General features: G+C 32.4%; 1 protein-coding gene across 9 annotated transcripts; it reads left to right on the forward strand.

Annotated features, from left to right (window-relative positions):
* The first annotated feature begins 385 nt into the window (after positions 1-385).
* Positions 386-16,944, forward strand: LOC113845801 (rab3 GTPase-activating protein catalytic subunit-like). Of its 9 annotated transcripts, none has more exons than XM_027473373.1 (22): positions 386-611; positions 732-775; positions 879-942; positions 1,962-2,076; positions 2,365-2,432; positions 2,521-2,618; positions 2,920-3,091; positions 3,679-3,898; positions 4,957-5,083; positions 6,898-7,007; positions 7,119-7,214; positions 8,282-8,410; positions 8,927-9,060; positions 9,883-9,972; positions 10,094-10,167; positions 10,631-10,817; positions 10,916-10,984; positions 13,523-13,562; positions 14,336-14,586; positions 15,618-15,795; positions 16,164-16,375; positions 16,483-16,944. In XM_027473373.1, the coding sequence occupies exons 1-22, from the start codon at positions 537-539 to the stop codon at positions 16,768-16,770; spliced, it is 2,841 nt and encodes a 946-aa protein (XP_027329174.1). In that variant the 5' UTR covers positions 386-536; the 3' UTR covers positions 16,771-16,944. The 9 variants fall into 9 exon arrangements, with proteins under 9 accessions (XP_027329174.1, XP_027329175.1, XP_027329176.1 ...); XM_027473374.1 differs by having other exon boundaries at positions 432-605; positions 16,483-16,873; XM_027473375.1 differs by having other exon boundaries at positions 432-605; positions 16,486-16,873.
* The last annotated feature ends 409 nt before the right edge of the window (positions 16,945-17,353 follow it).

The following is a 17,353-nucleotide window of genomic DNA, read 5'->3' on the forward strand; positions in this document are numbered from 1 at the left end:
TTACGAAATTAAAAGAGAAATTCACAAGAAATTAAAAAATGTCTTATAGAAAAAAGGCAAAATAATAAAAAAGAAAGGAGAAAGAAAATAAATTATTTATAATGATATAGAAGGTATTTTTGAGCTTATTTATAAATAATTTTAAATAAAAAAGTAAATAATATAATATGCTGTGTATGTAAACGTTAAGTTAGTTGAAAAAAGTTATTCAATACTAAGAGAGTTGAGGAAAGATATTAAATTTTAACTTCTTAATTTTATAGATATTAAATTTTAATAAAATTTTTTAGAAAGATTTAAAATATAAACTTAATTCATTCGAACAGTAGACCGTAAATTTAAATTTATTTATCTATTGATAAACGAGTTGGAATAATTGGGCATTAGTTTAACTCGGTTACAGTGCTGAGAGCAAGGAGTAGCAAAAGCAGAACAAGGCATTTGGAAGATGGAATTTTCCCTTAGTTATTGACATTCTTTCGTCTTGCTGATATGGTGTTTATGATACGCATTCCGTGATCCTTCTCGTATCTTTGATGGCGTCCTCCACCTCCTGCAAGTTTGAACCTGATACCCACGACGATGTCACAGAAGAAGAAGAAGAAGAAGAAGTGCTACACTTCTCCTATCTCTTTCACTGCTTAATTGATTATTTCTCTTGAGTTTGTTTTAGTGCGATTATAGAATTGAGTCAATGCCAATTTACTCGCTCTCCTTCAATGTTGGTGCAGCTTCAGCATTTTGATGATTTCACTATTGCTTCTTCATGGGAAAGGTTCGGGTTCTCCTTATTTAAATTCCTTATGCATATCGTGTAAATTGTGAGTGGAACCGTGTTATGATGTTACCGTTATATTAATGTATTTTTTCCTAAGTAGGTTTATTTCTGAAATCGAGGCAGTTTGTCGGATTTGGATGGCTGAAGGCCCAAAGAATTTATTGGTAAGCTTCCTTAGTTTCAACACTTAAATTTAACCATTATTATTATTATTATTTTGGTTGATTTTGTTAGTGAGGAACTCACTTATGGTAAATGGAGTTTACTAGCTCTTAGTATGAATATTATTTACTTTTATTCAGTTCTCTGCTATTATTGGTTTAGTTCTCGAAATGGGTTTTCAGCCTCTTTCAATTATATTCACTAGCTTTAGTTAGATATGGCAGCAATTGAAGATGGTTGTCGCTGGCTCTTAACTGAAATTTTCATGGTTCATCTTTATAAATGGGAAGCAAAAGTATCCTATGCTCAGTCTTTATTCTTAGATAGAAGAGTTGCTTTATGCTTATTGATGTGTAAATTTTGTACTTTGGGAACCCTTTGAATTTTATATTATTACAGAAAGCGCTTAGTCAGGTCATGTTTTTGTACTCTAATCTAACACTGGATTTAGATAACTTATGAATTATCTACACTTTTAGCGCAAGATGATTTCTTGTTTAAATATTCGGTGCATTATCTGCTTCGGTGATGTGTTTGTAATTAACAGTTGAAGGCAAGGGAATTATTTTATAGTACTTAGGTTCCTGTATTCTTTTACACTAGATCCTTTTCATGGAACGTGAGTGGATGTGGGACAAATGCTGCTGGTGTCAAATTTTACTTTACAATTGTACATGCTTTAGTTACTTTTATTAAATTCAGTGTTGTGCTGCTCCTAAACTTCAAGTTTTTATGTATGATTTATGCAACAAATAATGTTTTTTATGTCCCCTTTTTGCTGCACTATTCTTTCTCCATTTCCTTTTTGGATGATAAACATATTCTCTCTATCGTTACTTTCTGGATAAAGAAAAGTTTCAGCATGGTGTGACAATATTGATGTGCAGATAAAAAAGTTCTTTCTTCAAATACGTTTGCTATTAATGTACAGTGTTAGTGTAAAGAGTGAGATGTTATCTTCAAATTTACATTTTAAAATTTTTTCCTTTTACCTGAATATAATTCTTTTCTTTGGTTCTAGAAAAAGGGGGCAGTTCTCTTGGGGTATTCCAAAAGTTCATACAAGGTGCAATCTGAAATGAAGTATGCCATGAAAAGTTACTGCATGGAGTACTATTTTGAGACCAACAATAATGGTAATTTGGAATTTTTTTGGTTGTAAATGTTTAATGAGTTGAATAGAGGGTGACCCTTAGTACAAAGGTTAAAAGTGAGGTTGCTGCTTTTATCCTAGAGGTTATGGTTTTAAATCATGGAAAGAGCCTCTCCGCTTGCAGGAGTAAGGCTGCGCACATCATCTGATCTACCCTCCACAGACCCCACTAGGTGGGACCTTGTGCACTGGGATGCCCTAAATGTTTAGTAGATTGTGGTTGGGGCACATGAACTTACTGTTTAATCTATCTTGGCCTTTGGTGACACAGGCAAACCTGCAGAGTGGAATTTTGCATTTCATGATCTGCAGTTATGTTTTGGTGTAAAGGAATTTTTGGTATGTTTTAACTTTTTATCTAACCTTTTATTGGAAATTTAATGCTTTCACTGAGGAAACAGACACTTCTTGTCTTGCATGTCACTAGGTGATTGCTCCACAAAGTATGAGCAGTGTGGTTCTTGATGCACCAGAGGCAAGCAAGCTGCTGAGTGCTGTTGCAATTGCTTTGTCAAATTGTTCAAGGTAAGTATTGTTCCTTGTTCTTTAATGTTTAGTGTATTCAGAAAATTTACAATAACTTAAGTGCTGGGGCACATTTATATTGCGTTTTATGTCTGATTCCAATTGATTATTAAATGCTACTTGTTATAATATTTGGGTTTTTTAATATGTCTTTTATTTTGATTGAAGAAGTTACTATTTTAGTGGATAAAATCTGTAATGGTTTCCTAATGTTTAAAATAAAAGTCATTGAAATGTCTAGTTTATTAAAAACTGGGTAGTGAAAGCACAAATGCAGTTTCTAATAATGTTAATTATGTAGTTTATGGCCAGCATTTGTTCCAATTCATGATCCTTCACGGAAAGCATTTATTGGAATCCAGAACATGGGTACTGTATTTACTAGAAGGTTTGAAGCAGATCGGATTGGTAGCCAGGTTCCAATAAAACTCATGCATTTGGAGGGCCTGTATGAATTGTTTGTATCTAAGTTTGTGAGTTCCTGGCCCAAGTTTTTTAATTAAATATTTATTTAATTTTTGCTTAATTTTATGATGATGCAATAAATTTTTAATCAGATATACCCTCTGTGACATTGTTCTTCTATAATTCACACGCTGAAATTGATGCTGCTGTAACTACCATTCTGAAACAAGTGGGTTACCAGTTAATCGAACTCCCTTTCCCAAAGGTGGCTTATGCAAGGGGGTGGGTATCTTGAGATAAAATATGAGATTTATAAATAAGTGAAAAAAATATTTATTATCCAAGAGTTGACATGTATAGGTGGTAATGCTACAACTTTTTACAAGTTAATGTTTTATTTGACATCAATATTTGCACAAAAGAGTTGGCAATCTGTTGTAAGGTTTGTAAGGAAGTTATTTGTTTGATACATTCCCTCTTTCCCATCTATTTTCTGGCTTATTTTGCCCAATATGTTGAATGGACTCTTTGAACACTCAACCACTGTCTCCCTGTAATGTATGTTAAAGTCAGAAGTTCTATGCTGAACTGACTTCTAATGAACAATCTCCCTAATCTTTCCCCTTAAGTAATTAATTTCCATTTGATACTGAAGGCCTACTCTGCATTGGATCTTCCTAATCATTTTTTTGAAGTCCAACTTGCAATGAAGCTAACATACAGAACACTTCCTTATGATGACGACAATATCAAAGGCATTGATGCTCAAAATTCAAAATCTGGAGAAAACCTTACCGATGAAACCTCCAATGAGACATGGTGGGATAATGATTGTCCTTGGAGTGAATGGTATTCCGCAAAAGATCCTGTTAAAGGTAAATCTGAGGAATTAAGAACTTGTTTTGTAGAAATAGTTTTAGGTGATTGCATGGATGTTTTTGTTGGAGACAAGATAGATGGATACACTGGTAGTTGTAGTAGCTCAAGTGTGGTAGGTTATGTTGAGATCTCGCATTGACTACAGATATGACTAAAGCTTAGACAATTCTCATTTTACAAAATAGCTTTTGAGATTAAGTTTGATATAAGCTTAAATTCCAAATGGTATTGAGTCTATCTTTAGATTTGATATTGGGTCACTTTCTATTGTTAAAAAGAAAATTGACATTGTGAATTTTTTCATTGTAATAACCCATAGATTTTCTTGTGCAACCTACTTGGTCATGGTCCCTCATCTTTCCTAGTATTGTCTAGCTGGTCTCATGGCTTTTTCAATGCATTTTTTTTAAATTAGCTTATAATCTCTACGCTCTTAATGTCCAACCTTTGGCATGAGAGGTGTGCGTTTAGATTCAATATCAATTATTAATATAGCTAACGTAGAGTTTATACAGGTTCATATTGACTATAAATATGACTAAAATAGAGTTTATAAAGGTTTATGTAATTCTCACCTTATGAGCTAAATTTTGGATTTTAGTTAGGTCAAGTTCAAATTCAAGAGGTTATAATTTGTAAATGACAGCTATAGCAAATTTTGGGTGGATGGTTATTTGCATGCATGATAAAAGAATTTCAAATACATTAAGTGCTTTTAGCTATTTCTAGTAGAATAGCCTTCCTGAAAATGTACTTTTGCATAGGTTACATGAAAATATCACCACTGATATAAGTTTCTTGTGATTCTTCTTGCCATTTCCATTGTACCTGTATCAATTTAAAGCACTTATTTATATCTACTTTTTTCTCTCTGCATGTCTATCTCTCACTCCAATATCTTTTGTTTAAATTTGTCTCTTTGAAATTTGCACGTTGAAATTTGATTTTGGTATTTTAATTGTAAAAACTCTCCAAGCTTCATTTTTTCCATGATGTTCTCTATTGCAAAATGCAAATGTCACTTTTGTATAATCTATTGATAGGCTGCATGTAGGTTTTGAACTGATTGCAATATGGTCAGAGAAGATTGTTGAAAATTCTATGGAAATGGCTGAACTAGAAAATGCTTCACCTTATGAAGCTGAGAAGTGGTTGATCTCTCCGAGTTGTGCTCCAAATCTGTAAGAATTTTTTTATTGGAATATGGATAACCAAAATTATCATGATGAGTGGTCACTATGGTTGCTACTGTTAGATAGACCCATTAGTTAGTTAATTATATTTGAGTTAACTAGTTAGGTTACTGGGCTGAAATAGTTTGAGCAGGGCATGTTGCCCATAGATAAGAAGGGAGATGATATTATGTCGTGAAAAAAGGATTGGACTTTTAAAGAGTGGGGAGAGTGCTGGTCTCGTGAATATCGAAGAAAACAACTCATTTTGTATCTTCTACCCTAGCTAAAAGTAAAACTGCTACCACATTGGTACAGCAATTAGGATTTTGGGTTTATCAACAAAAAGTTCATTTGTTTCTTTAGAATCTGAATCGGTTCTATTAGCTGCTTATGATACTAAAATTGCTGCCTTGCTAAGTATATACTAAATAATAATATGATAGAAAACCTAAATTAAGAAGGTGTACATAAGAATAAAAGGGAGCAGAGGGAGTAAGAGGAGATAATTAATTATGTTGACAGTTGAAAGACTGGATTCTGTCTGTTAGTTGAGAGGTTTTAATAAAATAGGAGAAAGAGAGAGGAGATAATTAAGTTGTTGAGAATTGTAGAGAGAAATTGGAGAGTCAAGACTTTCAAATTTCTTGGAATGAATTTTTCTCATTCTGTATAGTTATTCTATCTTCTGTCTCAGACCTATAATCTCCCAGATTGTGGCAGGGAGCACAATCAGTAGAATGCTCATTCTTTCCATCCTAGTTCACCTAATTTGATCCAGTTCTAAAAATATCAGGGGAATTGCAAGTATACACTCTATTCTGTTTGTGCCTCACCTTCATTTCATTGACCAACTTCAAACTTGGTTTAAATTACATATACAACTACTCATAATTTTCATTTTCCTCCATATCAAACAGAATCTTCACCCACTTATAAAAATTGTAAAGGATAGGTTGGTTATAGTTCTATGAATGTTTTTTTTATTAGATTAGATTTATAAATACAACTCAGTAGTCTCCATCCTTGGATCTTGTTTTTCTTTTATAAGAGCATTTCCTATCATTCCTTGCAGAATTGTATTTAGCAAAACATCCAGAATTTTATGGTAGTGGCAATGCATAGATATAATTTATTAATTTTTCATGCAATTAGTAATAAAATTCATGATTGAAAATTGTTCAGATTTTTGTGCTTTTAAGGGCCCATTTTTTGAGCTTTAAAAAAATGGTTTAAGAATGTATAAATAAATCATAAGTGATTTTTTTAGAGATCTATATAATAAAAGCAATTTTTTGTTTGGTTACAATTTTAAAAGCATTTTTTATTTAAAAGGTAGCTATAATTAGTTAATTATTACTTTTGTTTTTTTAGAAGCTTCTCAAAATAATTAGAAATGTAAGGTACTATTTAGTTTCAGAAAACATTTTCTGTTTTCATTTTTAATTACAAAAAAACACCTTGTTTTTATTTTGTTTCCTTTTTTTAAAAATTTGTATAGCAAATAGTGAAAACAGAAAAAAAGTGAATGTTGGTTTTTCCTATACCAATTTTTAAAAATAAGAAACAAAATGAAAATAAAGTGACAGTTTTGTAATTAAGAGTGAAAGTAAGAAATGAAAATAAAAATAACTTTATGAAATCAAACAACCCCAAATTTATTTTCAGATTCTGTTTAAACACCATTTTTTTGAGGTATTTCCTTTTTTCAAAATAAAAGTGATTTTTCACAATTCACGAAAGAAAAGCCGAAACAGATGGGATCTAAATAGGTTTTGAATGTTAATTTTTTATTAATTGTTATATTTTGTTCATTCATATAGATTTGAAAGTTTCAAAGGGAATCAAGTTGGATTTGCATCCCGGTTGCATCTTGTAGTTGATGCATTGAAAATGTCACTTGAAGCCCAATTTATGGAAGATTTTGTTTCAGGTTTGAATGGTTTTGGTGATTTAATGGTATATTTGACTATTCCTAAAGACTTCAATAATGCTATTAAAATTTGGTTTAATGGTTCAACATTTTCCTTCTTCTGGTTTGCAGCAGATGAAAACTCAAGTTCTGAGAATTTGAAATCTTCAATTGTTATGCCTCCATCAAATGTTAGAGACCGAGTGCTGAAAGAACTGTTTCAAGAAGGCACTTATGCTCTGCTCCCTTCCTCTATATTTTGTCTTCCGTTTTATGTGAATGCCCTCCAACCCTCAGCACACCCTTGACACTGCTACCTTGCATTGTTGGTAGTTTATAAAATTTGCATCTGTATCCAATTGATGGTAAACAAATCTGCCAACAGGGCAAAGTACCATTACCTTCAGAGCAGAGTAGAACTGGCATCCATTTGATTTTTTTTTTTTAATCAGATTCAAGCACAAGTTATACTTGGAGAGTCGACAAAGTGTAGTTTTCTCTGATTACTATAGTTATTAAGGCTGATTGTCTTATTTGACTTGAACAATAGGGGGCTGAATATTTACTAAAATCTTATTTACTAGAGTTTATTGCAGTTGACTTGTCTAGTGTTATCATTAATAAGGTAAGAGTGCTTTCTTGGAAATAAAAAGATGTGTTGAATAATTTAGGGAAGGTTTACCAAAAATTCATGTATGAATGGGTACTTTAGTAACTTTATTGGCTGTTCTTGTTTCAATGCCACTTTACTAACTTTTCTGTTGCATAGGACATACGTTTTGTTAAAATAATATGAAAATATCATATCATAGATTATACTTACAATTGGTTACCACATTTCCTTATCCTGTCGTGATTTGTTTCCCTAGTTAGTTAGGATTACAGTTAGTATACATAGGGTTTAGATAGTTTTCTATTTGGTTTGCTCTGTCCAAGTTATTGCCACATAGACATATACTAAAGTATTATATAAATACATTATCAAGTAATGCAAAACAATCATGAGTTATATTTCAAGTTCTTGAAAAGAATCCTTGCCTTGTCTCACTTTCAAATCATAATTAAACTTCAATTTCTTTTTTGTTGAACACTTTATTAGGCCTTTCCTCTCTTTACTAGTTTTCTTTTTTTTACCACATAAAACTTATTGTCTGTATTTGAATTTGTTGCTAATCACTGCATATTCCAACTATCCTTGGGATGCCTAACAAGTCATGCAGGGATATTTGCATGTTAAAATTCAAAGTAGATTTCATTACATTATTTTGTTACAATTGTTTAAATAATTTCTACAGGAGTACAGCTCACAGATTTTGCTTATGGTGGATATAAGACTTCTCAAGCTATTAAAGGCGCACCTCTTGAATCTCTTTTTGCACAATTTTGTTTACATTCTCTTTGGTTTGGTGACTGCAACATACAAGGTATGTACTGATTTTGGGGGGGGGGGGGTTATTGCTGCATAACCTTGCTGATTAGCTATGTTGATCCCCTAGATGAAATAGATTTTTTGAGACTGTTAGGCCCCTTATAAGTAAATATTATAAGAAGAGAGCCAAGACTTAGGTTTTTAAATAGGATTGAATTGTCTTAGCAGTTATTTATTATTTTAGCAGTTGTTATTTTAATTAGGCACTGAGCGATATTAGTGGGGGCAATCAGGAAGTTACAAGCAGAATAAAAATAGGAGAAGAGGTAGAAGGAAGGCAGGCAGTTTTTGAGTGGTTTCGGGAAGGGAGAGACCAGGCTCTCGAACATCTTGGGAGGAAGCCTTTTTACTCAATCCGTTTTGCTCAATTTCCTATTTAAATTGTAATTCTGTATCAGTTCAATTTAATACAATTTAGTCTTTATTCTCACACCAGTTGGTGTCCATTAGAGACATCTTGCATGTATGGTATATTTTCATTTGCATGATTTCATTTTGGTTTGTATGTCAGCTATTGCTTACCTATGGATAGAGTTTGTTCGAGAGGTTAGGTGGTATTGGGAAGAGTCACAGCTAATCCCTCGGATACCAACAAATGGTTCAATTGATCTTTCCACTTGTTTGATCAACCAGAAACTTCAGATGGTAATTTTTGTTTAATAATGTTTAAAGGATCTTTTATGAATTATATTCTACATATCCGTGTTATATATTTTTAACATGAAACTTTAAATGTTAATTGTTAGTTATTGACTTGTTTTCTTTATTTGTAGTGCATTTTCTTTATCATGAAAGATTATATATTTTGTCACATTGTGAATGTGGACTTCCCTTTTTTTTTAATCAACTTGTTAGCTGTTCCTTTGTCATAATTAATTATGACGTATATAGTAGAGAAAAATTTAGTCATTGCAAAGTTTTTATTTAAAGCTTAAAGATGTTGGGAAGTTTCACATCACCTACCTGAGATATTGGGGTGTGGTTTATATACCTATTGAACAACTTCACTTATTGCCATTCATTATTAAGATGAATCTATCATGGTGTTAGATCCTATAGCTTATTTCCGTTGCTTCTGTGGTTTGTGGAAGGGGTCTCGACTATTTACATAGTTTTTGGTGTGTATTGCTTGGTTCAACAGGCATCTATAGAGTGTGTGTGTGTGTGTTGAAAGTCGCACGTTGCCTATCTCAATTACTGGGTTTGGTTTATATACTTGTTATTATTGAGGAACTTCTATTAATGCCAATTGGTTTTAAGATGAAATTTAACAAAAGCTAGTTTTGATGCTTAACTTCCCTGCTTCATACTTCCATCCTGGGGATGTGGCCAAATTGAAGTCCTATTTTGCCCCCTGATTTAAAAATAGAAATGTTAAGTGAGCTTAAATGTTTTGGTGTTTATATAATATAGAAGACATGGTGATAGGTCTATAATAGGGATTCTATTTTCTGCTTTGCTATTCAGCTTGCAGTATGCATTGAGAAGAAGTGTGAAATGAATGAAGATTATCAAGATTGTATTGGAAGTGAAGATCAAATCGACTCTATGACTGAGGTCACAAACTTTGCTTTCCTCTTGTTTGTAGCTGTCAGATTGAATAGTGTTACTGTAGTAACTTATTTTTAAAAAATTATTTTGCAGTATGAACATAAGTAGACATTGATTGTAATTGCAGGAGGATAGTGTAATTGGGGATGGCTTATTCAATATGCAGATACATGGTGGGGATATTTCTGGGAAAACTGACAGGTGAACTTAGCAAGTGAGAACCTGCTTGGTTACTTATATCCAAATCTTGGGTGATAGCTGCTAAAATGTAGCTACATTGATTGTTAGGATTTTTGTCCATCTTAAGATGCTTTCGGGCATATTTTTAATTTTCATAGATTTTAAGTTTTTCATTTTGTCAAAGATCAATTCAGGACTATTCCATGTAATGATGGTACATTTAGTACATGTTACCTTATGAGCTAGTATATGAAGAAATTGGAGAGTTTTACACTGCTGATGGTGAGTTTACCTTTTTTCTTTTCTAATGTTTGTGTAGGAGAATACGTATACTAGTTCTACTATCCTTGGCCATATCGATGTAACTTATGCATGTTAAATGTTTTCAGACTAATAAAGTTAAAATTTTTACTTATGTATTCTTGCAAATAATTAAAGTATTTTCTAGGGCATATGGTGTATAACATTTTTGTTCTTGCTGCAGCTTTCCAACCGCTGGTGATATACATTATTTTGTTCGAACAGTACCTGCAGTTAGTGGAAAGCCTGAAGATGCTGACCTTTTTAATGATAAAAAACTTTCAGACAGTTCTAGGAGAGGTTCAGCTGGTTTTGTTGATCGCATGACGCTTCTAAAGTCAAATCAAAGCATGCATGCCCCATACACCCAGGTTTCTGTAACATCCATGCACCATTGACTCTGTCATTATGTTGTGATGCTTCACAAATTTTTAATATGTTATTTTCGATCTTGTTTGCTATCCCACAGGAAGCACCACTTATGACAGAAGACATGCATGAGGAGTGCCTTCAGGCAGAAGCCTCTAGCAACTCATTTGTAAGCTTAAACTGTTATTCAATGCTAATAATAATAATTGACTATAAAAGCTTTGACCATATTGACCTATCATACATTTAAAAAGGGAGGCAATGACTGAAAAAGATACATCCAAAAGTGAAATGAGGTTAAAAGTAATAATTTGACTGGTTAATAGGTTTGGGAATGTAGTTGCTAAGTTGTCAATTTGAACCAGTCTGTAAACACAAAGTATTTTGGTGTTTGAGAGAAGAATTATCTGTCATTATGATGCATTAGCCTCATGGTTGCTAGGGGATAATAGTTTGACAGGCACCAGTAGTCTGCCTGACACAAGCACAAGTTAATATTTCACAGTAGATAAAGAAATAAAGAGAAAGGGAGACTACTGCACAAGGCTCTCACCTAGGTTTAGGGAGGGTAGGTGTTTACAACTCTACTCCTGCAAGTAGAGGTTATTTCTAAGATTTGAACTGAAAAGTTCTAGTCAAAAGGTTGTGATAACATTTTGGCAAGTGCACCAAATTGTTGAAGTAAAAAATTAGATTATCGTCCATAAAGATTAATGCTAAGTACCAACTTACAAGAATAACACTAGTTGGGTCACTAAAAACAAAGTATGAACAGAACAAAAATTAACTAGTGCAGAATTGTAAAAACAGAATTAAAAGTGCTGGAATTGAATTTTATAAATGAGAAGAAACTAAAAAACTAAAAATGGGAATAAAAATCAAAATAATTGTTGAATGTAAATGTCTTAATTACTTGAAGTGGGTCTAAAAATAATTAAAAAACAGGTTGAGTTCGGAATTCCTTATCCCTTTCTTTTTGCATACAAATATATTTATAATTCAAAACACAGCTTCATCTAATGATAACTAAAATACTCAATCACAATTCCTTAGTTAATTGGTTTTAAAATAAATTTAGTGTACTAATTCCTTAGATAAAACTAAAAACATTCAGCATTAAGGTTTAAATCTATTGATTATATTATCATAAATTTTTATTCTTAGATAATTTATAATGAGTAAATTGATCTCGTTCCAAGAAAGTTTGCTACTTTTCAGCAATAAACTTCTTTTCATCATCCCCATTCATGTAGAATAAAAAAGCATTAAATTCAGAATCAAGATGTTAGATTAAAGCTTGTATCTTGAGTTATATCCAATGCTTAGTTCATTGCAAAGGATAAAGACATGAGTTCATCCTCACTTAACTCCAAAATATTTAGCTAGACATAATGAAAGTAAATGATTTGAAACTGAAATATATTGTAGAAACAAAATTCATGTTTACAAAAGAGCTTACAGCAAATAGATAAAATGAGAGAAATTACTGTTCCATTACAAAAACTAGAGAAAAAAGAATGAAATCTAAGTTTCCATAAGAATCCTATATCAAGAAAGAAGGAAATGCCTTAGCTGACATTCTCACAAAGAACTGTACCAAAACTTAAATTCTTGTGTCCTAAAAACGTAATAAAAATGAAAAATAAGAGATGCTGTCTTTTTCAAATAATTTTACTTTTTTATACTCTGTCAGTATCGTGTCCCACAATCAAAAGTTCGTGTCCCCACAATTGTATCCTGCAGCATTCAACTTCTGCTCTTTAGTTCAATTGCTAATTTTTTTCAAAACCCTTCAAAATTCAAATACTAGCAATCAAAATATGAATGATCTATCAATTTGCCAGCAATTATAACATTCCATTAAATTTTTCAATTAATTGCATTAACTTATAATTTAAATTCAATAAAATATACAAAAAATCTTTAATTTTCTAGATGAGTTAATGACTCATCAGGTTACTACCTCACCATTGTGCCAATGCTTTGCCCTCATCATAGATAATGCTATAATGACAACAATAATTACTATAAAAGTGAATTGTGTCGTTATATTCCCTTTGATCCTTTTTCTTCCACCAATTGTAGACTTTTCGTATGCCTGCTTGCATGTTTCTTAATTAACCATCCTTCCCAGTGATGATTGATATTGTTAATTGTTATGATTGATGTTATAGCTCTTAGCTTTTGGAAGAAAGTATACATTCATTACCTTGTATTGAAAATTACGTCATTATCTGACCTGAAAACTAATAAATTCTTTGGACAATTCAAATATCTCAAAACAGCGTAATAAAAGAGTAAAATAAAAGGGATTAAGCTCTAGAATTTCTTGTGTACAGTTAAAAGTACTATCATTTAATTTTTGTTAAAAACTATTATTTCTTTATCAGGTTCCCTTTATTTCCTTGCATGTTATTTTTAAATATTGATTGTAGAGGTAGTACCTCAGCTTGATGATATTGACTTAAGAAAACAAATTCATGACATTGAAGTATGGATTATAGAAATAATGTTGGGAGAAGTGACTGAATTCCCATCTCCTTTGAACTCTTCAAAGCTTCTTTGAAATTTGAATTTAGTTAACTCATGCATATTTTGCTTGGAATCTCAGAATGAAGGGAACACACTGTAGGATTCAAAAAGTCTATGCCATATGCCATTTCATACGCTACATTGTTACTGACTATTACCTGTTATTCATTAGCAGAATTTATCTTCTCAGCTGGAAAGGAATATATTAGCTTCAGGTAATTGTAATAAGGGCGTCTAAATTAATATCCATTAGTGTCTAGAGTTAAATTGGTTGTAACGACTTTTATTGTCTTGTAAGCCACTTGCATCTAGGAGTTAAATCACTAGGGCGGGCTAGCCCCATTCCATAATTTATTTTTGTTATTAGTCATTTCAAAAATTTCTTTTCCTTGGGAAAATTTTTTCAAATATGGAAATAGATCTTTGTATGTATGATATGTGAAAAAAAATCTAAATGCACAACAAACTACCAAAACTGTCCATGATGTACCTTTCACCATTAAATAACTTCATGGAATCAGATTTTCATAAATCTAATTATTGAATCGCAAGTATTATGTGTTAACTGTAGCTCAGACATTTAAGAAAAACTAGATATTTATAAGTGTTGATCAAATGATTCATTATTCATTCTATTTTCAAAAGTTTGTTGTATGTGAAATTTTACAAGATAAACTGGTGAACTGCAAATTGGTTTTCAAATATTATGAAAGTTATGAGGCTTCTGCATAATAAAAATTTTAATCAAAATGTATTTTTTGTGTGGAAAGATTTCCAGAAAAACTTTTTCTTTGGTGCGAAGTTATGTTTCAGAAGTGGATTCTGATCTTAATGAAATATTTAATACTGTTTCCTCTCTCAAACTCTTTTATATTTTAAATTGACTGAATCTATGAATATGTATTGTAGGAAAAATTTTCTAGTAACAATATATATATATATAAAATATGTCGTAAGACTAACCAATAATTTGCTTTGATGATACTAGACATGTCAGCATTTAAAGTAGCAAATCCAGATGCTGTTTTTGAAGATTTCATTCGCTGGCATTCACCTGGTGATTGGGTAGAGGGTGACCTTGAGGCTGAGATGTCAAAAGATAATTGGCCTCCAAGAGGGAGGCTTTCAAGGAGAATGTCCGAGAATGGGAACTTATGGAGAAATATTTGGAACAGCACACCTTCTCTTCCTGCATCTGAACAGAAGCCTCTTCTCAATCCAAAAAGAGAAGGAGAAAAGGTAAGTATATTTCATAGAAATGTACATTATGCTTCCTATTTTAGCTGTTCAGAAACATATTGTTGTGACCTCGATGGGAAATTTAATAGGTATCCTCAAAATAGATACCCTCTAAAGTCTCTCTATTGGGTATTTTTTGTTTCTGTTCTTGTTTTCCAAGAATTACACCATTCACTTTGGTGTCAGGAGCTTGTCTCCCATTTCTCTAACTGTAAAACTCAGTTCATATATAAAATTGATACTACAATCAATTTACTACGTGCTACTGTGTCTTTGTTACAATGCTATACCAATTTTGAGTGACATGGCTTTTACTTATTGGTTTTTAGTTTCTCATACAGATTGGACAATTCAGCCATTGAAGTAGTTTTGCTATTTCTTTTTTCATCTAACATGGATTTAAGGATTGGATCATAACAATACTATGAGGCCATGCTCTGTGCATCTTTAGGAACGTATCTTCTTGGTTTAGAAGAAATCATCTAACATGGATTGGGGGAATGGTTGACAAAGACTACATGAATTTACATGAATCTGCGTTATATTTGAATTGCTTGAGATGAGATTAGCCCTTTTGATTTTCTTATATCTCGTTATCTACTAAAGTTTTTACTTTTATATGGTTGAAACGTATTCTGGGTTCCTTTAGGTGACACTCACTTTCAATTCAGTTTACATAAAAAAGATTTGAATTGCGCTTATACTTAAAATTGATTTCAATTTGGTCCTTCTCTCTGTTGTTTTGTTTTGATAACACTGTTGGAGTTGTAATAAAATGTGGAACCAAAATAAAAATGAGTGTCATGTATATGGACCAAAAACGCTATATTTTGGTCCATATACATTACACTCATTTTCTGTCTGTCCTAAAACTTCATGATATTTCCATGCCAATCACAGGGTGTCATAATAGGAAAAAAAAAAACACTGGGGATGAAACTAAAAAACAGATTATACGTACAAGGACAAAATTGAAAATTTTTATTGAGATAATATGTTTAAACCTTTTTACTGAATCCTTAAATTTCTAGGTTCTTCATTATCTGGAAACTTTACAACCACATCAGTTGCTTGAGCAAATGGTGTGTACCACCTTCAGAGCCGCAGCCGACACATTGATTCGAACCAGTTATGGAGAGCTGAAACAGATGGACACTATGATGCAGCAACTTTATCTTACCATGGCACCTGCTTTGAAGCCCTTGCAAGGTATATATTCTAATGAAGGTAGAACTAGCAATAGGAACTATTCAAAGAACTACAGAACTTAGGGATTCCAATGGAAGAATAGAATCCAAAGAATTGTATTGAATTGAGAAAGAAAGATTACAAGAATTTTTTGATTGAAAATTCAAAACCCTGAGCTCAGTTTAGAGCTTGCGATTTATAAAGGTGCATTGCACCAACTAACTATAACTACCAACTAACAACGCAAAAACAGAAATCATAACAGAATTATCAGAATTTAAACTGACTGGCTGCCATGTGGCTTTCTTATTAACTTCCTACACCATATTCTTTAGTCTAACTCATCTGTGGAAAAGAATGATATTTTATGCAGTTCCATTTTGTTGCAGTAAATCGTTTTTCTGCTGATAGTGAGACCGTTGAAGACCTTAGACGACTGTGTGTCGTTTTTGAACACATTGAGAAACTACTGACATTTGCAGCTTCTCTTCATCGCAAGTTTTTACGAGCACCACGACTTGCCAGAGAAATTTTCAGCGATTTCTTCAACTTCTATATTCCAAGAATGGGAATACGCTTGACAGAAGACTCTCATAAAAAGGTGAAATGTCTTTATGCCATGAAATGCCATTGATTTTGGGTAGTATAATGCAGACAATATTCCTTAGGATGGACTGACATGTATTCCTCTATCCTTTATGCTTTTAGGAGTTTGACAAGAAACGAGAAGTGTGGAATCAGGAGAGAGAAGTTGTGTCAAATATGTTTGTTCCACCCACTGCAAACCAGGCTTGGAGAAAGGTTTTGAGTATGGGCAATCTTCTCAATGGTCATGAACCAATCCTCAGGGAGATTATTTTTACGCTGCATGATGGGGTGAAGGGTAATCACTATGCTGCTAGTGTTTCTAAACAAAAAATTGAAACTCATCGCATGTACACATGTGGAACGTCTAATGACCTCAGGGTAGCACTTTCTGTTGTCTCGTGTGATTAATTCCATGGTGTTTATTGTTTACAAATTACAATTAAATGTTTATTTGGAATCAATGTCGTAATAAGTCTTTAAACCTGTCTTCCAATTGAAGCGTCTCCTCCTCCCCCCACAAAGTATAACCAACTCAAAATCTAAAATAGGGTACTATTGTTTGAAAATATCAGTTTCAATTTTATGCATTTTGTTGTAGCTGTTTTATTTTTGGACGAATCGAAGCACGAGTTACAGTAGCTGTCTTTTAAAACTAGACTGGCGTGTGAGACCAACAGAGAATAGGGCTAGAGGTAAGTGAACTACTTTCTCATGGCTTGGACCTAAGTTCATACAAACCACTGCTGCAATTCACAGTGCGGGTAGGTAGATGAAGGAAATTGTTATAGATTTTGTTTATGTTGAATTTTAATGTTTAGAATAACCAATTAAATTATATAATTTTACAAGGTATTTAATGTAAAATTAATAATTGTTATAATGTAGTGATGCGACTTTTAACTAAAATGATAATGCTTAAATGAGTGGCGTTTATATAACCTGTATTTTATAAGAGAAATTTTCATACCAAATATATTTCAGGCGTTGAGGA

This window comes from Abrus precatorius, unplaced genomic scaffold (assembly GCF_003935025.1).
Source record: "Abrus precatorius isolate BTA unplaced genomic scaffold, Abrus_2018 Scaffold8, whole genome shotgun sequence".
NCBI lineage: Eukaryota > Viridiplantae > Streptophyta > Magnoliopsida > Fabales > Fabaceae > Abrus > Abrus precatorius.